This window comes from Chrysemys picta, chromosome 22 (assembly GCF_011386835.1).
Source record: "Chrysemys picta bellii isolate R12L10 chromosome 22, ASM1138683v2, whole genome shotgun sequence".
Taxonomy (NCBI): domain Eukaryota; kingdom Metazoa; phylum Chordata; order Testudines; family Emydidae; genus Chrysemys; species Chrysemys picta.
In genome coordinates this window covers 19,048,935-19,076,149 of record NC_088812.1, presented here as the reverse complement: position 1 = coordinate 19,076,149, position 27,215 = coordinate 19,048,935, and the positions used below count along the sequence as shown (strand labels likewise).

Genomic DNA, 27,215 nt, shown 5'->3' with positions numbered 1-27,215 from the left:
CATACAGTCGCTGTAGTTAGTATATCACTTGTGAGTGTGTCTACTTGGCTCCTTGTGTCAGTGGTGAGTGTGCTGACCAGGAACACTTGTATTGATTCAGAGATAGCAAATTGTGCCAGGAATACCCCCATCTGTCATAATTTTCTGCCCCTGGACCAATGAAAAAAGGGAGAAAAGGAGCAAATTGTGACTGGGTGGCAAAAAAGAACATCCATAGATGTCATTTGCTACTGGTAGCAAAATCTCTAGGTAGTGTTTTTTGACATTTCACCTTGGGTGTTAGGGGCGGGCAACTGTGGAGTCAGGGGAGGCAGCAGGGGCTAGGAGCTCCAAAACACAGTTCACCCAGGATGCCATTTTCCTTAAGGCCAGCTCTGTCCTTACCCCGTTGGTTGGATTAAACCATGGTGCTCCTGGGGCATTGACAGGATTTGTTCTTGCTGGGTTTCTGCAGCTCCTAAATTCTGTATGATTAAGTTTACATTAAGTACATTGGGGATGAGATTTTCCATAAAGCAGGGCACGTCCTGTGGGTTGGTGTTTGGATTCCTGGTGCATGCTCTGAATGGGGGAAGGAAAGGATGATGGGATCTTATCTTAGACACAAGAACAACATGAGAATTTTAACAGGCCTAAGTTGGCTTTTATCTGGTTTTCTTTCTAGGATCTTTAAATATGGAGAGTAGGCCCGAGAATCAAGACCACCTTGTATTCTCAGAAGACGGGCCTGAGAATCAAGAAGGCCCTGTGTTCCCAGATGATGGGCCAGAGAATCGAGAAGGCCCTGTGTTCCCAGAGGATGGGCCAGAGAATCGAGAAGGCCCCATGTTCCCAGAGGAAGGGCCAGAGAATCGAGAAGGCCCCGTGTTCCCAGAGGATGGGCCAGAGAATCGAGAAGGCCCCGTGTTCCCAGATAATGGGCCAGAGAATCGAGAAGGCCCAGTGTTCCCAGAGGAAGGGCCAGAAAATCGAGAAGGCCCCGTGTTCCCAGAGGAAGGGCCAGAGAATCGAGAAGGCCCCGTGTTCCCAGAGGAAGGGCCAGAGAATCGAGAAGGCCCCGTGTTCCCAGAGGATGGGCCAGAGAATCGAGAAGGCTCCGTGTTCCCAGAGAATGGGCCAGAGAATCGAGAAGGCCCCGTGTTCCCAGAGAATGGGCCAGAGAATCGAGAAGGCCCCGTGTTCCCAGAGGATGGGCCAGACAATCGAGAAGGCCCCGTGTTCCCAGGGAATGGGCCAGAGAATCAAGACGATCCAATGTCCTCCGAGAAAGGAAATGCCGAAGGTACTGCCTGATTAGCTTTGTATCTGTATCACGGTTTCTTCTGTTCTCCCTAAGTCACACAGTCAGTGTCTTGCTGAGCTCGTGGAGTAAGTCTTCTTGAAAGGCAGAATTTTCCTAAACCCATCACACTCTGCTACAACAGACATGTTTGTTTAAGTGATAAAAGATTTAAAATTTTATCCACTACATGCACAGAAGTTGGGCAAGTCCTGTGAAGTCCCATCTTATTCATCCCTTACCTCTTTTCCCCACTGTTAGACTTTTTGCTATAACCTCAAGTTCTTAGTCCAGGCTGACAAAGGGGAGAATGTGGGACTGCCAGTCACTCCTGTCCCTATTTGGCCCCAGCTCCCTTCCATATACCCCATGTGTTCTCAACTGAGCTCCCCCAACCCTCTCACCTCCCCTACTACCCATCCCCATTTATCCCCCTTCCCTCATTGCAGCCCCAACCCGCTCATCTCATTTCTCTACTATAATATTGGTGAAGCCTTTTTCTCTGGACTGAGTACACCATGAATTGGCTCAACTACTGTGTGGTCTTGGGTTTCTGAGCCCCTCTTTCTATGCCCCAGGTGAGCTGATATCTGGTGGGGTTCCTGCCCCCATGGGTGTCTGAACCCCACTCCCTGCCCCCTTCATGTGTGCCAGGATCAAGGGCCCCCGACCATCTATGTGGGACTGATCCCCCTCATGTGAGCCAGGTTCTGGAACTTGCCTTCCAGGTAGGTGGGGTTTGAAGCCTCACTCCCTTTCCCCCGACCCCTGTTTTGAGCTGGGATCTGGAGGTCTCTGCCCCCCAGGTGTGTCTGAGTCCCCCTCCTTCCTCCCTATGTGCATACCTGTATCTGGGGGACTGTACCCAACTGGGGGGAGCGCTGATCCCCCATATGGGATCCATTATGGGAGCGAGGTTCTTGGGGGATGCCTTACTGAGTGCTTTAAGCCCCTCTCCCTACCATCCCTGTGAGCCAGGATCTGGGGAAACCCTGCCCTGCTGCGTGAGAGGCTGAGAACAGATGCTCAGAATATGCACCAAGAACACACTGCTCAGGCTGGTGTGAGGCACTGAAAACAGACATGCCTGATGCATATCATGCAGCTTCTCCAGCACTGGAGTTGGGGACATAACACCCACTGACATGAGTGGAACAGTTCACACATCTCAGAGCTGTTGTTTCATGCTGGGTTCGTGTCCACGGGGTGCTCTCTTTCAGCTGAGATCATCTCATTGAGATGAATGGATCACTTCACACCTCTCTGAGCCTGCAGCTTTGAAGATTAAAACACAGCCTGAGCAAAAGTGGGAGAACCTTGGTCAAGGTTTTATTTTTTATTATTATTTATTTTATTGTGGAGAATTTTAATTTGAGTACAGCAGAATATTCAGAACGTGCTGAAACTGTTTTTGAAAAGAAAATAAATTATACATGTGAATGCTCACTGGGAGAGGTGATTAGGGGTTCAAGAGTAGGTGGGAATCGAGCAAATGGGGTTTGGGTCAGCAGCGCAGATTGGGGTATTATGGGGCGGGGGCTAAATGGGCAAGGCTGAGAGCTTCTTAATGAGGCTTTGATCTCTAATCCCTTTAGAGTCATTAACCAGGGGGCAGGGCTACTTAGGGAGAACAGGGGTCTAAAAAGTCAGCTCCCAAACCACCAGAGGCGCTAGCAAGCGAGAGTTTAGAGAGGGACCGTGACAGCCACATACACCTAACATTCTCTAAGATAACCCAAACAAACACACAAACAAACAAAACTCCTGCAGAAGTAATCAGATTGCAGGCAGCCATCCAGCAGCAGAGTGAAGCTATCGAGTTTATTGCACTGAGTACAGCATGTATGATTACCTGCCTTATGGGCAGTGGCATATGTGTGCCCTCAGTGCAAGGAGATCATGGTCCTCGGAGACTGAGAACGGGCTCTGGAGACCAGAGTGGCTGAACTGAAGGAGCTAAGGGAGACAGAGAGGTACATAGAATAGGTTGCAGGTCTCTTGAAACATCTAGACAGAACTATGTGCAGTGCTGTGGAGAAGCTGGTGGTGATAGTACATGTAGGTACCAATGGCATAGGGAAGGATAGGAGAGAGGTCCTGGAGGCCAAATATAGGCTCCTAGGTAAGAGATTGAAGTCCAAGGCCTCCATCGTAGCACTCTCTGAAATACTTCCAGTTCCATGTGCAGGGCCAGTTAGTCAGGTAGAACAGCAGGGTCTCAATGTGTGGCCATAATGATGGTATAGGGACAAAAGGGTTTTATGTTTATTAGGAACTTAAGTTTATTAGGAACCAAAACTGAACCAGACTGCTGGCACGTAAAATTAAAAGATCAGAGAGGAATTTTTAAACTAAGGGTTGGGGTAAAGCCAACAGGTGCAGAGGAGCACATGGTTCAGACAGAGACGTCTCTAAACACTTCAACCAAAACCACACAGTTTTAGGTAAAATATAAACCAGTTATCTTAACTACAGAAAGATAGCTTTTAAATGATTATAAGTGTTAGGCACAGAGGTCAAACTTGGTAACCTAAGAAATAAAAATAGAATCACAGTCTAAATTCTAACTTTAACAGACTAAGCAAGATTTGAATCAAACAACTTTTCTCACCCACTGGATGTTCCAGGTAGCTCTCAGTTCTCAATGCTCAGTCTGAATTCCCTTCTCAGCCTGGGACCAATTTCTCCAGTTCAAAGTCTGTGTCTTCCAGCTGATCTTCCAGGTGTTGAGAGGGGGGATAAGAGAGGCCAAGTGGTGATATCATCAACCCTCATTTATACTTTCTCTCTGGTTCCTAGAAAGATTCTTGCTATGATGTGGGAATCAGGCAATCCCCATCATGTACATGACCTCTCTGAAGAGTCTTGAGTGGTTTCTCCTTGATGGGCCATCAGTGCCTGTATGGCCAGTGATAGTTGTTCCTTTCATAGAATATCAGAGTTGGAAGGGACCTCAAGAGGTCATCTAGTCCAACCCCCTGCTCAAAGCAGGACCAATTCCCAGCTAAATCATCCCAGCCAGGGCTTTGTCAAGCCGGGCCTTAAAAACCTCCAAGGAAGGAGACTCCACCACCTCCCTAGGTAACGCATTCCAGTGTTTCACCACCCTCCTAGTGAAATAGTTTTTCCTGATATCCAACCTGGACTTCCCCCACCGCAACTTGAGACCATTGCTCCTTGTTCTGTCATCTGCCACCACTGAGAACAGCCGAGCTCCATCCTCTTTGGAACCCCCCTTCAGGTAGTTGAAGGCTGCTATCAAATCCCCCCTCATTCTTCTCTTCTGGAGACTAAACAATCCCAGTTCTCTCAGCCTCTCCTCATAAGTCATATGCTCCAGACCCCTAATCATTTTTGTTGCCCTCCGCTGGACTCTTTCCAATTTTTCCACATCCTTCTTGTAGTGTGGGGCCCAAAACTGGACACAGTATTCCAGATGAGGCCTCACCAATGTCGAATAAAGGGGAACGATCACGTTCCTCGATCTGCTGGCAATGCCCCTACTTATACAGCCCAAAATGCCGTTAGCCTTCTTGGCAACAAGAGCACACTGTTGACTCATATCCAGCTTCTCGTTCACTGTGACCCCTAGGTCCTTTTCAGCAGAACTGCTACCTAGCCATTCGGTCCCTAGTCTGTAGCAGTGCATGGGATTCTTCCGTCCTAAGTGCAGGACTCTGCACTTGTCCTTGTTGAACCTCATCAGGTTTTTTTCTGCCCAATCCTCTAATTTGTCTAGGTCCCTCTGTATCCGATCCCTACCCTCTAGTGTATCTACCACGCCTCCTAGTTTAGTGTCATCTGCAAACTTGCTGAGAGTGCAGTCCACACCATCCTCCAGATCATTAATAAAGATATTAAACAAAACCGGCCCCAGGACCGACCCTTGGGGCACTCCACTTGAAACCGGCTGCCAACTAGACATGGAGCCATTGATCACTACCCGTTGAGCCCGACGATCTAGCCAGCTTTCTATCCACCTTACAGTCCATTCATCCAGCCCATACTTCTTTAACTTGGTGGCAAGAATACTGTGGGAGACAGTATCAAAAGCTTTGCTAAAGCTTTGTGGCCACTGAAAGTGTGGCTGTGGGAATCTCTCAACCTCACAACATATTTCAGGAACACACAGAGAGCAATAGTTCAAAATTTCACATATAATGATAGTACACACAACTCAACAGGATATTAGTGTTCAACAGATCAAGACTTTTTAAATGATATCTCAGAAGGTACAAAACATATCATAATCATATCACAGTGGTGAATATGGGAGTTCCAGGGTGCTTTAATTTGTAATTTCCTGTATATATCTGTTTTTACTTATTTTAACACAACTATACCCTTCTTGTAATCTCAGTCCTGAATTGTCTAGCTTTCTGACCATTGTCTTTTGCCATTTCTAATGTTCTAATGAAAGGCCTTTAACACTCAGGTTGTTAATGAGGATTTTCAAACTTCACTCCGGTTTAGCAAGGCATTTGGTCTGGGGAATTTTAAGCTCTTGCTTTCCATGTTTGAGCCGATAAGGATTTGTTGGACTTGGTTCTGCTTTATCTCACAGCTCCAACCGGGGAGACCTCGCCAGCGAGGCCTGTGGATGAGGAAGCGAAGGAAGAGCCAGGCATCAGCGCTAACCTCACAAGCGCAGCTATGGGGTAATTCTTCTGATGGGGTATAAGTGTCTGAAAAGAGGGGCTAGATTCACAAAGAGATTAATGCTTTGTGATGCTCATATTACCTAACTTTTAGGCACCTAGAAAATCACCGGAATCCACGGCTATTCACAGAGCCTGGAGGAGGCACCAGGCTCCCCGTACAAGAATGGGGAGAGATAGGTGCCTTAGACTGCCATTAACAGAAGCCAGCAAGCTAGGCAGGGACTGCCTAAACTAGCCAATGGGAGACACTGACAAGTGGTGTGTGTGCTAAGCCCCACCCCCTCACAAAAATAGGTTCCTAAGCACAGGCTGCCGGGAGGGGCCCATCTCTACTACTCCTGAGTCTCAGCTGTGAACCCTCATTGAAACCCTGGAGGGGTTTGCTGGTTGTTACCAGCGGAGCTGCACAGGCAATTCTGCGGCAATGTCAACTGGTTACAAAATCAATCAGCCACCTTCACTGTTACTGAAACTGTTCTAAAAATGCAGCGGGGGTTGAGACGATAACGGGCTCATGTTGTGTATTTGGGGCAGCGTAGGAGCTCCAAGTAGAAGAGACTCTCTGGACTGTGACTGGCTAGGGTAGAGGGGCGAGAAGCACAAGAGCAGGCCTGCAGGGGAAGGCAACCAGCGTCCAGGGCTCCTACAATCAAGGAGATAAAGCAGACCCCACTCCTGCAGGGCTTAGAACCTCTGCCGGGCAGGCTCCTTCCCCTGTTGCATCCCTCCTAAAATTAACCCCGGTGAGATTTCTGACTTTAGGGAGACACTCTGTCCCCTTTATCCCTTTGAGTAGTGCCTCACTTCTAATATAAACCCAGAGATTTCAATGGGACTACTCACGGAGTCAGGTGCTACTCAGTCTAAGGGTATCCGCATCTGGTCCAGAGGGAACACTCATGAGAAGTAAACCAATGTTTCATATAACAATTTTTAAAATATCGTCTTTTAAAGTCACATACAAACATCAGAACACATTGCATAGAACACATGTTGGGAAATTATTGTATCCATGATAAATCTTGACTAGAGGTGAGGAAATAGACACAATTTTGAGTCAGCCGTATTTCCATCCTTTCAGCACGTGTTTTCCATTCACATTCATTCAAGTAGTCTTGAGTAGAGAGAATTTTAAGGGTGAATATTTATGGAAAACACATTTTAATGGTAGATTTGGTTGTAAAATTTGTGATTCACACTATGTTGCTTAGCAGATGCCAACCCCTGCTAACTCCCCCTTTCATCCTGTATATTTTATATAAAATGTCTACTCTTTGTTATTTATTTCAGTGTATAAATATACAAAACTAGACACTTATCTGAAAACTCTACACAAGTTGGTGTCCTTTTGCATAGTTGTGAAATGAACAGCTTATTTAACTTCTGTGTATTAAACCCAAGGCAGTGAAATTCACAGAGCTGGTACCTGGCTTCACAAACAAAACATTCTCTTTTCTCCCGGGGAGAAAAGCAACAGTATTAGTCCCTTGGTTCAGGTAGAAGAACCAAAACACTCTCTCTCTGGGAGAAGAGAAAGAAAGCTGGTCCCCAGTTTGGGTAGGTCAAAATTTAAACAGTCTCCTTCCCTCTCCAGCCGGGTTCTGGATATTTTCCTGTCCTTCTCTTCTTTAAACCACATTTTCCCAGCTGATTGTGAAGAAAAATTGTGCTTCTCCTTACCAAGAACAGGGGAGAGGGTGAAGGGAAAGCCCTCTAACAGACGCTAAATCATTGAATAGGCTGAGTGCTTCATACTGAGGAAGGCAGAATCCCAGATTGTTACTCGCTAAAGTGAATCTAATTCTGGCACCATCACAAATAATTTCTTGCTCCTTGTCGGAAAAGCATTGTATTTTTTTCATTATTACAGATCTCCTGTTTCAGTAACAATGGCCACTGGTGAGAAATCCTTGATTATAAGCAAAGAACGCAATAAACGGATTACAATTGTTCAAAATGACCCAGATCGTGTCTTGGATGATTCACTTGCCCACTCCATCATCACAGTTGAGGACTATGACAATATGAACAGAATATCGGATACAGAGGCCAAAATTAGAAAATTGTTAATTCAAATACAGAGCAAGGGGGAATTGGCCTGTCAGCAATTTCTGGACTGTTTAGAAACCATGTTTCCAGGCACAAATCAGGATTTACAACATTCTCAATGGGGTAAGTTGTTGGAGGTTTTTTTTGTTTTTCTTTAATATTTGTGGTTTTTGTGTGTGTGTCTCTCTGTGTGTGTGTGTGTCTTTCAAGAGAAAAAAAATGTAATAGTTGCAACACTGATCAAGGACTCATTTCCAAATAGATACAGTACATGTTTAATGGGAAAATCTATGTTATTGCAAAGTTATGGGTGAGAATTCAGTGCATGAAAATGATAAAATTCAAACATATAATTCCCAGACAGTTATTCTTGGCCTTCTTTACTTGTATGTGAAATGACATTTTATAGAACCTTTATGACAGACATTTAGCAACAGAACAGAAGGAGACACAAAAAGATCTTCAGGTGGCTAAAATTGGTGTAACTCCATTGACTTCCGTGGGCTTTGGATGAGGCCCTTTACATATAAGGAATCTCCCTCAAACCTGTGAAATCATTCAAAATAGAGGAAACTTTTGAAATATGACACTGTATCTAAGTACAGGATCTATGTATCCATTAAATAACGTATTGGTTTAACAATATCTACACTCACAGGAGGTCACCTGAGAACCCAACAGTTGTGGCCATGGACAGAAGGCAATCTTCCCTTGCTTACATCCAGTGCCCTCTGTATGCCATTCTACAGCCACAGAATTCCCCCTTTGCTGCAGAATTATGATCCAGAATCTGAACTTTTTCATTTAAAAAAAAAACATTTAAAACTTTTGTGCTTGCGGAGATAACCTTGAAAACGTGAAGTGCGAGCGAGTGTAACTGCTGTGGTGACATCTGCCTGAAACAACAGCTCTGAGAAGTGTGAACTTGCCCCTTGAATCTCAGTTGAGCCCCTCAGACATCGTGATTCCAGAGCCATGGAATCCCGCATTTTTCCAAGGTGCCCCAGAATTTAGTATTTTTTGCCATGGGGCTGGACCAGCAAAATGCCCTAAAAGTGGAAGAGAGCTAGAGATAGACCCGAAAATGAAGCCAGTTGAAGACCAATGGTCTGTCAAGGTTTGGCCACAGTTTCTGTGGCAGAGGCACCAACAAAGGCACAATGCTCCAAAGAACCTCTTTGGATTCTAACTAGAGTGTTTTAATGGTGACAGGGCCACCAAGGTTATGTAACATGGTACAGCAATGGAAGCACACCAAGGCAATGTAATCTGAGGTGACAATGGAAGTGAAAGACATCATTTATCAATGTTTCATATCTTACTGGGAACTGATTGGAGAAAAGTGATAGAATGCAGCGGGGAGCCAGAACCATAAACAAGTGCACAGCTCCACTCTAGTGCTCTCTGATCGGAAAGGAATGGGACTAAGAATTAACCCCGATCTCTCTTACAAGAGTTCAGAAGTCAGAATGCTACTGAGTCCATTGCATTCTTTATCCAAAGTGTCACGGTGCTGCGTTGTACCACTGTGTTAGATAAATAGGTCTTAACTCCTCACTTAACATTATGTTATGTTATCTCTATGTTATGTCCCCCTTTCCTCCCCTGCCTCCTGAATGCTGCAAACCAACTGATTGCCGGGGGCAGGAGGCGGGTGGAGCAGGGGGAAGCCGCTGATCTATGGGGTCTGCCAGTGGGCAGGTGGGGGGGGCGTAGGGGAGCTGATAGGGGGGGCTGCCAGCCATGGACAAAGCAGGCGGACAAACAACATTATTGCAGAACTTTAAACGAGCATGTTCTGCAAAGGAGCAGGGACGTAACATCGAAACAACGTTAAGCAAGAGGACGTTAAGTGGGGAGTTACTGTAATGAAATACAGAGGCAGTTGCAACGTACTAAATAAAACAAACACACAAAAACAGGAAGGGATTGAAGTGAATTACTCATTAAATAACTCATTTCTCCTCTTGTTTTCTTGCTGGAAGGATTAAATCAGGAATCTCAGACTCTGCAAGCCCCAGAGCAGGGGGAGAAAGGTGGTTTTAATCCACAGCTGGAATTAGACAGTCAACAAGCCAGAGAGCCGGAGGAGACACACCTTTTGAAAGGTAATTTCCTCTTATCACCCTTCCTTCTGTAGTGGGAGTGAACACCGTTAGAAGAGCTTGGCACTGCCAGGTGTGAATGGTGCTTGTGAGAGTGAAGAATTTTCATGGTATTCTGCAGATAAAATTGCTGAGATTCAAACCGAGACACCATGGAAAATGGTAGGTGACTTGGAGGCACAAATACAGGGGCTTCTCTGTATAAGCTTCGGCCAGTATTGCTCAGTGGGGTGCTTAGAGCCACAGCCTGTTAGTTGATCCCTGTTCTTCCTGGCCAGTAGGAAGCCACTGAGTGGAGTTCTAGCCACTAGACATCTCCTTCTGCCTCCATTTACCCCACACCTACTCTCCCCTCCCACCTTCCCCTCCCCACAATCGGGGCAACCAGATTTTTCAAGTGTAAATATAGGGCATCTGTACAGGGAGGAAGGGAGACAGTTGTTGGGAAGAAAAGAAATTCCCTGCTGCTAGAACCCTTCCCTGTATAGAAAAAGTGGCAGCAGGGAAAGGCTCTGGCAGCCCTCCATGCCAGAGACTTCCCTAGGTACTGTGAAAGGCTCTGGCATGGGGAGCAGCTGAAGCCTTTCCCTGCTGCTGCCCCTTGTAGTAGAAGGAGAGAGCCTGGGACATGAGGCCTGGTATGAGGCCTCAGGCCTAAACTAAAGTAGTACTCAGGCCCTGCCTAGTGCGGGGTATGCACACCTCTCTGACATAGTTAGTTACCACCCCCCTGAGGTGGTTTGTTACCACCCATTACCTTGTACATGTTGGTTCGATCAAACATCTCTATCCATCATACTGTCATCCTGACCTTATCTTAAAGGGGGGGTCTCGTTATCTTTGGGAGTGTGTTTGTACCATACTTGATATCAGGGTGTTCTGGTACCACTCTTCTGGAATGTGATTGCGTGAGTGTCCTGTGCCTAGCACTTCTTAGGAATGTGTGTGTTTTTGCAGTGCCAGTCCTTTTCTTGCGAAGTTCTGTGAACTTGAAAGTAGGTGTGTTTTTGTTACAGGGCCTGACTTTTGCTCATAGTTTGACTCTTGCGAATTTTGCTTTATATCAGCAGGGCCTGAGTATTACTTTAGTTTAGGCCTCAAGCCTCATACCTGGCCTCATGTCCCAGGCTCTCTCCTTCTACTACACTGGGGACAGACTTTAAGTTTGCAGTTTTCTGAGCGGTATGAGGATTATGGTAGGGTTAAAATGTCTCTCTGGTTGGAGGAAAAGAGGTTGTGCAGTGTTCATCTTTTAAGTTCTTTGCTTTTCAAGTTTTGTGTTAGCTGTGTTTTCTGTAGATCATATCTGATCTCAGCCCCTGCCTCCTCAGGTGGCAGGTCCACACACTCCCCATGTGCTGCACTGAAAGGGCTAGAGGCCTTGAGTCCCTCCTCCCCATCCCAACTCCGGCTGCTCTCTTCACTGTGCTTCTGGAGAAAAGAGGGGAAAGAAATGAATGTGAAACAAAGTATTTATTTGTCTAAAGAAATAAAGGAGCGGGCTCTAATGGGTAGGTCTTAGTCCCATATGCCCCTCCTTGCCAGTTACCATTATATTTTTCCATTAAGTTAGTACTCAAAGTTTACAACATGAACTGCCACATAACAAAAGTTTCTGTTTATAAATAATAATGGAGATATCCCATCTCCTAGAACTGGAAGGGACCTTGAAAGGTCATTGAGTCCAGCCCCCTGCCTTCACTAGGCAGGACCAAGTACTGATTTTGCCCCAGATTCCCAAGTGGCCCCCTCAAGGATTGAACTCACAACCCTGGGTTTAGCAGGCCAATGCTCAAACCACTGAGCTATCCCTCCCCCCTGTCTGGGAATCCCTGATTTCCCTGTTTGGGAATCCCTGTCTTCAGAAAGCTGTTCAGATCATCTTTTCATTTTGTTTTCCAGGGAAGGGGGAAGCTTTTCAAGAACTCCTTCGTAAGCTAGAACTACAGGAGCATCTGAGCAGGAAGCTCAGGGTGAGTGATGTCCTTGAAATCAGCCAGGAAAGTCTAAAGAATGGAACTCCAGAGACATTTGCAGATTTACCTTGGCATTTCCTGAGGAAACTGGTGGCTCTGAATATGATGGCCAGAAACACAAGCCTTGTGCACAGGGCAACTGATGATGAAGGAGGCAGTGAGGAGAAACAGAGGTTAGATGATATTTTGAATTTTAGTGACACTGACACCAGAGTTTCCCTGCACCCCCTCGATGTTCTCTGTGCTGTGCTGCTTTGCTCAGACAGTTTCCTACAGCAGGAGATCCTGTCCAAAATGTCCATGTGCCAGTTTGCCCTCCCTCTGCTGCTACCTGCCCTCGACACCCCCAAGTGCACCCTAATGCTGTGGGCCATGAGGGACATTGTGAGGAAGTGGAGGCCGCACTCCCTGGCAGAGAGCAGAGGGTTCAGAGAGGAGAGCCTGGTGCTCACGTCAATGCCAACCATTTCCTTTGTGCGGCTGGGGAGCTGCAACTTCTCCAAGTCCAAACTTCTCAATGAGATTCTCAGCCTCTCCCAGCAGCACCACGATTTCTTTATGCATCGGGACATGGAGTCTGGGAACGTCCCTCGGGAAATCGCAGATGGGCTGGTCGAGATTTCCTGGTATTTCCCTAGTGGGACAGAGAATTCAGATATTTTCCCAGAGCCCGTTGCGGTTGCAAACCTGCGCGGAGACATAGAGTCCCACTTGCCACAGTTCAGCTTTTTAACAGAGATCTCCTCAGCAGTGTTCATAGTTACTGAGAGCATCAACGAGAGACAATACACGCTCTTATCATCTCTGCAGGGATCAGCCACTAAATACTACTTCATGGTTAATAATCAGGCTGTGACGTCCAAGGAAACACTGGCATTCCTGAAAAAGTTGGCCCCAGGGCTGAAACTGAACAACTCACATGTGCTGCAGAAAGGATGTGCCACAAATGAGGCGGCTTATGTAAAAGCTCTGCAGTCTGCAATAGCAGCTGTAATGACGTCTTCTCCCAAGAGAATGAGTATAGAAGCCGTGGCTGAGACCGGACGTCAATTAGGCATCCAGGTAGATGAGGATAATAAGAAATGTCAGCATGCCAGTGAATATGCCAAGGAAATCACTGTACACATAAAAGATGTGGCAAAGTACAAGAGGGAAAAGCTGAGACTCCAAGGGGAGCCATGGAAAAACTTGGCTGAAGTGGAAAAGGAGCTGTGCCGACTGAAAAAGCAAGGAAACATCCCTCTGGAGAAATATAAGTCTCAACTGAAAGAGAAATCAATAGAGTTACGTGTTCAGCAGAATAAACATGACCTGACTGATGCTTTGATTACATTTATTACTGGACTAGGCCGACTGCCTCCCGAGGAGAAACATTACTTCCTGAAATGGATGAAGTTTGACCTGGATCACATTGCTCGGGAGAATATTTCTAAACTACGGGGTCAATATAAAGAGAAATGCAAAAACTCAAAAGACGACCCCAAAATGTTTGCAGAACACGATAAACTAATCTCTGCCAGTTCCTTAGGGGTGGAGCATTTCATGCGTGAGTTGGGGCAGTTCTATGAGGCTGAATGCTCCATAGTTCAAGACGGTAAAATGGCAGAAAGCCAAGGACAATTTGTCCATCTCCCAGGCATAGCAGCTGACCTGATGCTGGAAGGGTTTCCCATGGAGCTGATCGATGGAGATGTATCCAACATCCCACTGCAGTGGGTGACAGATGTTCTGACTCAGCTCCATGCCAAGCTGGGGGGAAGGTCCAGAATGTTGGTTATAACAGTGCTGGGAGTGCAGAGCACTGGGAAATCCACCCTCCTCAACACCATGTTCGGCCTGCAGTTTGCAGTGAGCAGTGGCCGATGTACTCGAGGAGCTTTCATGACACTCATTAAAGTGGCAGAGAACTTTCAGCAGGAGCTGGGCTGTGATTTCATCCTGGTGATAGACACCGAAGGCCTGAAAGCCCCTGAACTGGCCAAGCTGGAGGATAGCTATGAACACGACAATGAGCTGGCCACTTTGGTGATTGGACTGAGTGACATAACCATCGTTAACATGGCCATGGAGAATGCCACCGAAATGAAGGATATTCTGCAAATTGTGGTCCATGCCTTTCTCAGAATGGAGGAAATAGGGCAAAAAGCCAACTGCCAGTTTGTGCATCAGAACGTCAGTGATGTGTCTGCGCATGAACAAAACATGAGGGACAGGAAACACCTCCTGGAGCAGATGGATGAAATGACCAAAGCTGCAGCAAACATGGAAAAGAAATGCCGGGAGATGACATTTTCTGATATCATGGATTATGATCTAGAAAAACACAATTGGTACATTCCTGCTCTGTGGCATGGAGTCCCGCCTATGGCTCCAGTGAATATGGGATACAGTGAAAAGGTTTATGAATTAAAGAAATATTTGTTTGAATTTCTGAAAGGCTGTTCACAAAACAGATCCCCCAAGGACATCCCCCAATTTCTTGAATGGGTGAAGAGCATGTGGAATGCTGTAAAACATGAAAACTTTATCTTCAGCTTTAGAAACAGTCTTGTTGCTGACGCCTATAACCAGTTGTCTGTAAATTATGCAGAATGGGAATGGGGTTTCCGCAAGATGATGCATCTCTGGGTATCTGAAAAGGAAACTTTCATCCAAAATCAGCCACCAGATAAACTAGACACCAATGTTTTAACCAAACTAAAGAACGAGGTACAGAACAAACTGAGACAAGAAGCAGAGAAGATTTTGGATAATTTAAAACAGTATTTTGAAAGTGGAGCAGAAAATCTGCACCTGATAGAAAAGTACAAAGAAGATTTTAGGAGAAGTCCAAATGGTCTGAGGAATGAACTGGAGAGTTATTCATTCAGCAAGTTGAAAGAAGCGATTGAAATTAGAAAAGGCCGACATAAAACAGATGCTGTCCTGTCACAGTACAAGAGAAGAATTGAAGAGAAAGTTGACAGGCTTCTGAATCATTGCAGGAAAAGCAAATGCAAACTAAATAATGATGAACAGGAGAAAGAATTTGAAACCATGTGGAGAGAAACATTGTCAGAATTATCACTCATTCCTTTACAGAAACGCATCATAGATAAGGATGTGGAGTTCCATTTGAGAAGAGACCTAGAGAATAGGGGGAGTGCAGCATGGCAGATGTTAAAGGAGGCCAAAAGCTTGTCTACTTATAGAACACACAATTTCAAAATGAAAAATGAATACTTAGACTTCAGTGTGCTCAAATGTAAGAACATATCAGAGTCAGCTGTAAAAGCGTTGCAAGGTGTGAAAGAGTTCTTTACACAGGAACGCTGGCATAAAACAGAGGCTCTGGCTAAATCCTTAATAGATGAGTGCAATAGCTACACTGAAGAAAAGGCAAATGGCAAAGCAGATTACGATGATACTTATTGCAGAGAGTTGTTGCGGATGATTAACGAGCAGCTTCAGCAGGCTAATGTTCAAAACCTTCACATCAGCACTTGTTTTGAAGTTGACCTGAAGCTTCACATTTTGGGGGATGCAGCTCGGGCATTTCAGAAGATGCATGAAGAATTCATTACAGAAAATGACCCTCTGCAATGTCTGGGGAAACTGAAACCTCAGTATCTCTCCACATTTAAAGCTCTGTACTTAGAGAAGGATGAGTGTCAAGATAGAGCCTGGAATTTTTGTGATCAGTGTCTGAGACCTGCCCTGGTGGACTATGTGAACAAGAGACTTGGGATAGAAATCGTGGATGACATTCTCAGCAGTGAACAGTCTATTGAGTACAGCACACGGAACTTCTTCCAATTCTTTGTTCTGGAGAAGCTGTTGGAAGAAAATGACTTTAACAATTATGTGCAATACACAAGGAATTATGTAGATTTTATCAAAACCCGGATACAGAAACATGTGTTAACATGTTACAGAGAGAAGGCAAGTTTGGGAGATTTGGAAAAAAGGATTTTCTCCCCAATAATTAATAAACTCAGTGATGTTCTGAAAAACTCCAAAGGTGAGAAGACTAAGACAGTCTCTGCCTTTTTAGACAACTTTCGTGAAAAGCTGCAGCAGGATCTAGTCATTCCCAGGGATAGCTTAGAAGTGATACTGTTTAAAAACACAGCAAGTGCAGACCAATTTTCAGCTTTTATAGAACAGTTTATTCCTGATCTGGAAAAACAAGTTTTATCCACTTTTGAAAATCTGGAAATTCAGTCAAAACTCTCAAAACTTGCAGTGAAGCCCCAGGATGAGATCTTCAAGCGAGTGTTTGGCTGTGGGAAGCAGTGTCCATTCTGTAAAGTCCCCTGTGACGCAGGAACCCCTGCACATTCAGAGCATTTTGTAGCAGTGCATCGACCTCAAGGATTAGGAGACAGCCGGTGGGTAACAACAGAGATACTTACCTCTGATATTTGCTCCTCTTCTGTGGCTTCCAATAACAGATTCAGATGTACAGAGACAAAATGGGAACCTCATCCTTATAAAGATTATCGGAAATATTTTCCAGACTGGCGCATCCAACCAGATTCCAGCATCACGGCTTCCGATTACTGGAAGTTTGTTTTCAAGGAATTCAATCACCAGTTTGCTGAGGCGTTTGATGCTCTCCCTGCTGATCTCCCTGAGGACTGGTGTAAAATAACCAAAGAGCAGGCACTGGAGAGCCTAAAGGAAGCCTTTAAATCGAAGTAAAAAAGAGGCTGAGAAACTCCGTTGTGAGCAGAAAGTTACAGAAGTTAATTTTCTTTAAATGTGGCATGTGAAAAAATCCCATATCTTCTAAATATGTAATGTTGTTTCTCTCTTAATATCAGACACAGTTTTCAGCTTCCAAACAGATAAAGAAGCAATGCTTTTTCACATTTCACATCCCATAGAATTTATGGAAAATTAAAGATGATGGAAAGACCCATATGTGGTGTTTCTGCATCTTTGTCTTAAGGACCAAATGACCAAAATCCCTAATTTGTCCTCACCACTGCATTTTACTGGTGCAGTGATACCATGTAGTGACCTGCAAACCTCCAAAGAGCCCCCGAATACCAACCATCCACTTCTGCTACTTAAAGCATCAATGACCTCTACGTTTGTGGCTAATCTGACACTGAACAGTCTGGCCCTGATGCTCATCTTCCATGGGGAAACACCTGGGAGGGAAAAAGTACTTCAGAAACACCAATGAGGGAGGTTTGCAGCGTAACGTAATGGGGAAGGGAGGGATGCAGGCAGCAAACCCAACAGACCCTGAGGATTCAAAGGGAATCCCCACAAGCCCATCCCATCCCTGAGAATAGTCTTTCCATCTCCCCTGTGCTCTTCCCTCCACACACCCCTCACATGGGGCAGTAAGGCTGAGGCCCCATGGTGCTATTGGCTACTCCCTCTGCGATTGCCGGCCACCCTCTGCATAGGGGTGCTGTGGGGTGCAGCCAGGGTGGGCAGTTAGTGCTGCTAAGAAATCTGTGCTCCCAGGTGCAATGTCACGTACTGCCCTTTGGATTTATGTTGTGTATAAATTATCAAGAATTTCCAAAGAAAATTAAACAGGAGAAATGGTTTCCAGGAGAGAGACGAGGTTTGGAGAGAGGAGCATCCTGAATACAAATTATTTTCCGATTGATTTTCTGTGAATAAATGTTGCACCAGTTCGCTGCCATAGATGAAGGTTAAAACCGATCTGTGTATATTTTTATTCTCCTTTTGAGGCTGACATGGATAAAAGACATGTTTAAACGCGCATTGTTAACAAAATAAATATGTAGGGTGCCCACAAGATGTACAGCGCAGCCCCCACTTCTCTGTCTAGCCCACCTCAGTCCCACCACGGGGAGGAGCCTGCCCCTGTGGATCTGGACTGAGCTTTGCTGGCTACTGATGAGAGACATTTTCTCCATTTACATTGTGGGGGATGGGCGAGGAAGGGAAGTGGTGGATTCTGCCCCATCCAAGGGATAAAAAAACCCTAGAAATGTCACCTTTTGGCCAGCCATGCAACGCCCTTACACCCCGCTTGGTGCCATTTCTCTGTCTGTCTCTCTGTCTGTAATGGGATAACTTTTCAACGCCTCATCTGATCAATTCCAAAATTTCAGGCAGTGCCCTGGGCACCAATGGCCAGAACCCTTTTGAGTTTAGTAGAAATCAGTAAACCAGAAAGAGGAAATGGGGGACACATGAATTCCCTGCCATCGGTTTAGCACAGCTACATCTTCAAGCACCTCTGCAGTTGTCTATAGATCAAACAACCAGCTGATGGCTGGATTAATGCCTCCAGCATAACAACACCATCAGCTCAGCTCTGCCCATCCTCCCAGTGGAGTGTAAGATGTTGGCCACCTGAATGACTGATCTCCCAGAAAAAAATAATATGGAGGAGCGATGGAAGAGGGAATGGGGATGTATAGATGGGAGAACAGGGGCATGCACACAGCCCATGACATGGGGGGAGAATGCGGGACCCTGGTGTGAAGGGCTCACATAACTCCTGGTGGCAGATGTGAGACTTACAAAGCTGCTCAGGCCAGAGCCAGAGGCCCATTCACTTGTGTGTGAATATCAAAGGAGTTAAATGTATTAGTGGATATTCAGCCAATTCACTTGTGTGTTAATAGAGATCAAAGGAGATGTTAATTGTATTGTTTTCGCCTAACTATATCTTGTTGTTTACTATTACATTACATTTACATTATGCATGCCTGGTAATTAGATAGGCCTAGATCAAAGTGTGTGTTAATCTAAGAGTGTATTCAGATGTCAGAACTTCATGAAACTAATGGAATGTTACTTGTATTGTTTTCATTTATCTCTTCTTATTATAATGTAAAGGCAGGCAGTTATATTATGTCTAAGCTTGTAATTAAATAACTCATTGAATGCAAATGAAGAGTGCTAAATTCAAAGCAATTGGCCATTGTGTGAGTATGAACACTGCTCTGACTGTTGTGTGGAGAAGAAGCTATAAGTACTGATTCAAAGGAAGATCCTTTATCTCTGGACTGTTTGGATTCTAATAGGGTAGAATAACTAAACAGGAAGATGGAGATCCCCAGAGTTATTCTGGGTAGCCCTGAACTGGCAGATTACTACATCTCTGCTATCCTTTTGGGTTTACAAACTTTGACTCACCTGTTAATGTATTTTACCTGCTTTAACCTCAATAACACTCATTTCTTTTCTCAGCTAATAAACCTATAATTAGTTAACTATACAATTGGCTACCAGTGTTGTCCTTGGTGTAAGATCCAGAGTACCAATCAATGAGGGGGAAGTGACTGGTGTCTTGGGACTGGGAGCAACCTGATGTGGAATGATTTTTGGTTTAGGTGACTATTATCACTAAGTCCAGTTTATTTGCATGGTAAAATGGGCTGGAGAGCTTAAGTGGACTGTTTGTGACTCCCCGGTAAGACTGGAACAGTGATCCAGGAGTTCACATTTGTTACTGGTTGGTGAAATCTAATTAGAGACCACACCATCGGCTTGGGGTGACTGCCATGTTTTCTACCAGAGTGACCTGAGATTGGCACTCACAGTAGTGAGTCACTCCAGACAGCATGAAATTGAGGGGAAGGGGTTTGGGGGAAGGGGACACACAGAACCCCTAGCATGGGGGGGGAAGTTGGGAATGGGGGTCAGACAGAGCTCCTGGCCTGAGAGAGAAGGGGGGCCCTGGTATAGAGGGAGGGAGTAATGGGGGGCATACACAACTCCTTATGGGGGGTGGGAAGACTAGAGAACCTTGTTATGGAGGGAGTGAGGGGATATGGGGGGGGATAAGGGAATTCAGAGCCCCTGCTATGGAGGAGAACTGGGGACCCAGGCATAGGGAGAGTGAGGAATAGGGGACACAAAGCCCCTGGTATGGGGGCAATGGGAAGCACACAATGCTGCTGGCATTGGAGGGGAAAACGAGGTCCCTAGTATGGGAGGAGGAGGGCGTTTGGGGGGCACACAGAGCCCCTGCAATTGAGGGGCATGGGATGGTGGCGCACAGGAAGGTTGTGGGTGGGAATGGAGGGATGTGAGAATCCTCTGGTGTGTGCAATAAGTTCACCCGCCAGCAGCAACCGAGTGTGCGACCCCCTAGGACACATACACTAAACCCAGAACATAAAGTTAGCAACATCAGCCTTATCCACAGGCCTGAGCTGGGGTGACTGAATGGCAGGATGTCCTCGGCCGCGCAGGGTGACCGTTGAAGAAGTGACACAAATGAAGGAGGGGGTGGGGCAGGCTCGTCTGAGCCAGAGGCAGAGCTTTCCCAGAGCCATCCAGTGCTGAGGAATGAACTCCCCCAGGATCTAAAACGCCCATTGGTTCTAAAATCCAGCACCAACCCCACCAGCTTTTGTTTGAACTGCAGGATGGATTGTTGCTGTCACTAATACAAGCACCCAGCCCAGCAGACATAAAAAAATCACATGAATGTTACACTTGCTCACCCAAAATCCTACAGCCTTAGCTTTTCCCCTCAAGGTCACGCTACTACTGCTTCTCTGGCTGTGTCTGGGGCTCCTTCGCTCCTTCTTTGTGTCCTCCTGTCTGGGTTGCTCCCCACTCACCCACAGCCCCAGCGCTCAGTGCCCCAAGCCCTGCGTTTGCTACCTCGGTCTCCAGGGAACCCCTTGGAGCACACGGCTCCGCTTTTTTATGTTTATTTTTTACTTTTTAATTTACTGAACATTTCAAAAAAGTTGGTTTTGGTTTGACCCAAAATGATTTTTTTTTTTAAATCAGACTTTCCAGTGAACAAATAAATCTGTTCTTCAGGTGCTCGTTCATGCCCCTTTCATGTTAGGTGTGTGCACTGCATGGACAGTCACAGGATATTTTTTCCCTCAGTGGTATCCGCCAGGCCAGTTCTAGCACCCTCCTGTGCTGGTAAAAGGGGGCCCGGCCGGGCCTGAACCCTCTCAGTTCCTTCTTACCACCCATGACAATCACTAGAACAGCTCCTCCTTGTTCAGCAAGGTGATTGTCAGTGGTTCTCACTGTTTTTCCTCCATCCCTCTTTTCTTTTTTCCAAGATTTCTTGTCTTCAGTTTACTTTTTAAGCAGTTGTGTAAATAGTTGGATTCTCACATTTGTTTAGGGGGCGTCCTCCACTTCTGGAGCCAGATGTGCCCCGGTCTCCGAGCTTCAAACCCTGCGGCAAAACTATGCCAGTGAGCAACCCACACGCCCATCGGCGCCGACTCCGTGGGTGCTCCAGGGCTGCAGCACTCACGGAAAATCATTAGTGTTTGGTGCAAAGCCGCGTATCAGCTGTTTCGCTCCCAGTTTGTGCAGCTCCTGCAGCTCCCAGCCGGGCTCCCGCCTCCCCCACTGCAGGCAGGTGAGTCTTTTCAATGGTCAGGGCAGAGGGAGCTGGGCTAGGGGGACAAGTAAGGGAACAGGCAGCTTCTGGGCTGGCCGCGGGGGACTGGAGGGGCATATGGGGGCGTTTCTCGAGGACTGAGCTAGCCATTCTCAGCCTGTCCTGGTGTCTCCCCCAGGGCCCCTGCCCTCCTCCAGCCAGGAGGAAATGGTTGCAGACCCCCTTAGTGCTGGGCCGGGGGGACAAAGGATGTGTCTCCTTTAAGAAGCTCTTCTTGCATCTGATGACTAAACGTGGGCTTGGCCTGGCGCTGCACTCCCCACCCCACCGCGCTCTAGCCAGCCGGGTGAATCCAATGGCAAGCGGGGCTTCACTGCAGCCCCGGCCTCCGGTGCAGACAAGCAGCCTCCCCCATCACCTCCCCCAGCCTGGACCCGGACGGCTCCTGTCTGGCCACCTCCCACGAGGGCTCTGGGACCTCCCAACCCCGATCCCATTCCCCACGGTTCCAGACCAGGTCCCAGTTTGGATCGGGACCTGGCTGGGGCTCCCCCAACTCTTCCCCGGTGTGTGAGTGTGTGTGTGGGGGGGGGATGATGGGAGTTCGCTATGCACCACGGGTACTTCTAGATGCATCCTCCCTGCCCTATGCCAACCTGCTTTAACGCATCCTCTATGGTAAAGGTCGCAGGCATACATGGACCTTATGCGTTAGCTCATCACCATCTATCTAGGTGAAAGGTCCCAAACATATGTATGAGAACTTTGTCTTAGCTCAACATACAGGATGTGGCCTGCAGGTCCCTTGTGTTACAGCCAAAATATTCTCTAATATAAACCTATAAACCAGAGAGCGGCAGCTTCTGGTCAGGCACCTAGCCCAGAAGGCAGCACCACCGCCAGCAGCAGTGGAGAAGGAAGGGTGGCAGGGTATGGTATTGCCACCCTTACTTCTCCGCTACTGCTGGCATCAACACGGCCTTCAGAGCTGGATTCTTGGCCAATAGCCACCAGTCTCCAGCCACCCATCCCTGAAGTCAGTGCTGAAGTAAAGGTGGCAATACCATGACCCTCCTACAATAGCTTTGCTCCCTGACCCTCTTTTGGGTCAGGACCCCCATGGTTACAACACTGGGAAATTTAAAATATCTGAAACCGTGACAGTCAAGATTTTTAAAATGCTATGACTGTGAAATTTACCAAAATGGACTGTGAGTTTCGTAGGGCCCTAGGGATGAGATATATTCTGGAGGCTTAGTACAGGGAATGGTGCTGGAACTGGTAATATCTCTCAGTAGAGAAGAAAGGTTTTCAGTGGGACCATTCTGTGGTTACAACCAGATTTTCTAAAGTGTTCAGTGACCACCATTGGTAGCAGATTTTCAGTACTGCTCAGCTCACAGTTGTGGTCAGTGTTCGTTCAGAGCGCTGACAGATGTTGTTTGGCTGCGTGTGTGCCCCTGTGTGTGTACGTCTCAGCTTCTGCAGGTAACCGAGACAACACCCCACAATCAAAGAAATCGACAACCATGGATTAGCTGAGCAACGAAGGCACCCGAGCCCCAGTTTATTGTAGTGAAGCACAATGAGAAGCATCCTGTATCTTACAAGACCCTTCAAATTTGAGCACTCCGATATAATGGAACGGCTGGCTTAATCACTGGACGGACCTGCCAGCATCCCCTGGGCCGAACAAGTTGCTTTATTGTAATCATTATTTATACCCTACTACCAATAGGGCTTGTACTGCCCCCTGATGTGTTGCCCTCTGATGAGGTCATGTACCACCCTCTGATATCACCTAAGCCTACAAACGCCTCTATTTATCATGTCACGACACCTAGGAGGTCAGCAGGTTCTTCTTCGAGAGATGTCCCTGTGGGTGCTCCACTACAGGTGCTGGTGCGTCCCTGCGCCTTCGCCCGGAGATTTTTACAGCAGTGCTCATAGCGGCCACGCATGCTCAGAATCTGCCCCCCCGCTGTGACTCTAGGGTAATAGAACGCATGCGTGGCCGGTCTCCTCAGTTCCTTCTCAACCGTCCCCGGCCTGAGACGGAGCTCAGCAGGCTCATTAGAGATTCCTTCACTATTCCCTTAATTATCCTTTAGAAACCATTTTTCTGTCAGTTTTTTCTGGTTAAATAGTTACTTACCCAGTTTACCTAAAAAAAAAAAAAAAAAAAAAAAAAAATTTCCTGTCAGCCGCGGCTATGCCGGGCTCCACCGGTTTCAAGCGCTGTGCTACTTGTAAGGAGGCTATCCCGTCATCGGACGGGCACTCAAAATGTATAAAATGTTTGGGGGAAGGTCACATTCCCCAAAAATGTGCCCACTGCTCTAAACTCAGCTCCAGGGCACGCAAAGACAGAGAGCTTAAACTAAAACTGCTCCTGCTTCAAAAATCTATCGGGTCAGTTTCAGACCCAGGCATTGAAGCCGGCTCCGCTACCCGACACAGCCCCCCCCCCTCAAAAAAGATAAAGAAGTCTACGAAGAAGGGGCACTTTTCCTCACCGGGCAGGGCTAGGAGGCATACAATTTCTCCAGGCAGATCAACGATTTCTCTGCCTGTGATCCCTCGCCTCAGCACTTTTCATGAGGCAGGCTCCTCCGGAACAGCGCAAAAGCCGCCGGAGGCTTCAGCGCCGCCGAGAAGCTCCGGTGCCGAGGCATCAGGCTTCCAGTTGCCTGCCTCAGTGACGGCACCGTTCGGCACCGCGAATGAGACGGTGCCGACATTCCTCGGCACACCGCACCCGGGGCAGCCCGACTTTTCTCGCCCGGCACCGACCGCGGCACCGACGCCTGCGGGGCATTCTGACACTCAGATCACAGCCAGAAGCCCCGATCGCAGGAATGCTCTTGTGCAGCAGCCTCTATCGGCTCAGCTTTCATCTCCTGCAGGAGCTGCTTTCACACATTTTACCCAGACAGCTGATCTTCTAGTGTCACCTACCTTGCAGTCTCCGCTCATGAACGCATATTCTGTGGCAATGCCTGAGTCAGGATCTGAGCAGTTTTCCTCCAGTGAGGAGGAAGCAGATCCACAGGGAGTTTTTTTCCCCATATCATGACTCCCAGCCCCGGACCCAGAGCATTAAGGGCTATGGAAATACTACCTCATCCCACTCTCAGGACCATGCCCCTTGGGGGATGAACCCCTGGATGGCACCATCAATGCCCTACCCACCACCATGGCAATACTGGACACCATGGGCATCATACCCTCGGGAACACATGCCCCGTGGCCATTCGACCAGGCGCAACACTGATCCAGTGCCGTCTCCTAATACATACGCTAGTGACACGAGACGCCTGGCAACACAGCCACGCTCCCAGGATAAACCTAGCCCTTCTCCCGGTCCAACAGACCCGGAGTTAGCACCGGAGGAAGCGTTACTTCCCCTTCCCCCCACTCCCTCTGATGAATATACAAAATTCCAGGACCTCTTTAAGAGAGTTGCTAGTGCCCTGAACATTAACCTGGAAGTGGTTCCCGAACAACAGCATGAGCTGACGAACATCCTACAGCCCCCTTCTTCCTCCAGAGTGGCACTTCCAATTAACGCAGCCCTTTTAGAACCTGCTAAGTCCATCTGGCAGACTCCAGCGACAAGCCTACCTACCTGCAAGCAAGCGGATAAGAAGTATTTTATTTCTCCAAAGGACTCTGAATTCCTTTTTACTCACCCAGCACCAAACTCATTGGTAGTAGACGCTGCGAACCAGAGGGCTAGACAACAGTATTCTCGTTCTGCCCCACCTAACAAGGATAGCAAACGACTGGACCTGTTTGGTCGCAAGATCTATGCATCCTCCACCCTCCAATTTCGCATAGCTAATTATACCGCAGTCCTGGCAAAATACGACCATAAAAACTATAATAATTTAATGGACTTTATTGATGACATTCCAGAACAAAGAAAACAACAGTTCAGAGCTATAGTTTCTGAGGGCCAAGCCATTTCACGCACCGCTCTCCAAGCAGCCCTCGATGTAGCCAACACAGCGGCAAGATCTACCGCTACAGCGATAGTCATGCGACGGGGCTCATGGCTCTCCTCTTCCTTTTTTCCTCGAGAAGTTCAGAACACGATTGAAGATCTTCCCTTCGACGGTGACAAACTTTTTGCTTCTAACACGAATGAAGTGCTTCATTCAATGAAAGACTCCAGAACAACCCTCCGGTCTTTAGGTCTCCAGACACCTACGGCAAGGAGACGACAATATCGATACCAACCATACCACCGGCCACGTTATCCCGCATTTACACAACCTTCCCATAGACCGCAGGAACAGCAACAGCCGCAACGTCCACGACCAAGATTCCAGCGACGTCGCCCAAACTCTACAGGGGCGCCTCAACCCCCATCAGCTAATAGGCAGATTTGAAAACTTGGTCGAGGGTTTAGGAAGCAATGCCCTCACTCCAGCCGACACACCAATCTTTGGACACCGCCTACGACCTTTTTTCCAACAATGGAGGAGCATTACCTCCGACAAGTGGGTCTTAGAGGTAGTTACAATTGGATACGTCATCCCGTTCCTCTCCTTACCTCCCACCCACCCACCCTCCCCGTCCCTCTTCAGGGACCCTTCTCACGAGCAGCTACTCCTCCAAGAAGTGCAACATCTCCTTCATCTGGGAGCAGTAGAAGTCGTGCCAGAGCAACACAGAGGGAAGGGTTTTTACTCCCATTATTTCTTAACGGAGAAGAAAAATGGGGGATGGCGACCAATCCTCGATCTCAGGCGGCTCAACAGATTCATCAAAAAAACAAAAGTTCAAGATGGTGACCCTCAATACCATAATCCCAGCGCTGGAGCAGGGCGACTGGTTTTCTGCCCTCGACCTACAAGATGCCTATTTCCACGTCACTATACATCCGGCCCACAGACGTTTCCTCCGGTTTACCCTTGGTTCCACACATTTCCAATACAGGGTACTCCCCTTCGGACTATCTACAGCCCCCCGTGCTTTTTCCAAACTTCTAGCTGTAGTCACTGCTTACCTCAGGAGACAAGGGGTAATAATATTTCCGTACCTCGACGATTGCCTCCTCAAAGCGTCAACATTCGACGAGGCGCTCCGGTTCACACGACTCACAGTCGAGTGTTTTCTTTCTCTCGGCCTACAAATAAACAGAGACAAATCCACATTACGCCCCACCCAGCACCTTCAGTTCATAGGCGCAGACCTCGACTCTCGGACCGGGCTGGCATCGCTCCCACCCGATCGCTACAATTCCATAAAACAACTGACCACAACTATTCGCAACAGCCCTCAGGTAACTGCCCGAGACTGCCTACAACTACTAGGTCACATGGCCTCGTGCACTTTTGTCGTCCAGAATGCACGCCTGCACATGAGGTGCTTCCAAGCGTGGTTGGCAACGGTTTACAAACCGAATGTGCATTCTTTAAACAAGACTCTCTCCCTGCCTACTCCAGTCAAAGGCTCGCTACGTTGGTGGACCGTCCACTCCAACCTTTGTTCTGGAGTCCCGTTTCTTCAACAGGCTCCATCACGCATTCTGACCACCGATGCATCTATGACAGGGTGGGGTGCACATATGTCTCATCACACAGTACAGGGACTATGGTCACCAACCGAGACCTCCCTGCACATAAATGTACTAGAACTTCGAGCCATTCGCAACGCGTGCCGTCACTTCCTGCCACTAATCAAACACCATCACGTACGCATAATGACGGACAACATTGCTTGCATGTTTTACGTAAACAGGCAGGGCGGAGCTCGTTCCCATTCGCTGTGCACAGAGGCGATGAAGCTCTGGAATTGGTGCATTCTGAACAACATCCGGGTATCAGCTGC

At 47.3% G+C, this 27,215-nt stretch overlaps 2 protein-coding genes across 2 annotated transcripts in view; one reads left to right on the top strand and one right to left on the bottom strand.

Moving 5' to 3' along the window:
• The window catches only part of LOC135977030 (olfactory receptor 5AR1-like), a 127,333-nt gene that overhangs the window by 96,612 nt on the left and 3,506 nt on the right, over positions 1-27,215 (bottom strand). The window lies entirely within an intron of this gene.
• Positions 676-19,271, top strand: LOC122172965 (interferon-induced very large GTPase 1-like). Its single transcript, XM_065576450.1, has 3 exons — positions 676-1,282; positions 9,975-10,097; positions 11,997-19,271. The coding sequence occupies exons 1-3, from the start codon at positions 676-678 to the stop codon at positions 16,751-16,753; spliced, it is 5,487 nt and encodes a 1,828-aa protein (XP_065432522.1). The 3' UTR covers positions 16,754-19,271.

Bases quoted from the DNA above. Each gene is read 5' to 3' on its own strand.
- LOC122172965 (XM_065576450.1), top strand. From the start codon at position 676: ATGGAGAGTAGGCCCGAGAATCAAGACCACCTTGTATTCTCAGAAGAC. The intron at 1,283-9,974 runs GTACTGCCTGAT...TCTTGCTGGAAG, and splicing joins CGAGAAAGGAAATGCCGAAG to GATTAAATCAGGAATCTCAG. The intron at 10,098-11,996 runs GTAATTTCCTCT...TTTGTTTTCCAG, and splicing joins GGAGACACACCTTTTGAAAG to GGAAGGGGGAAGCTTTTCAA.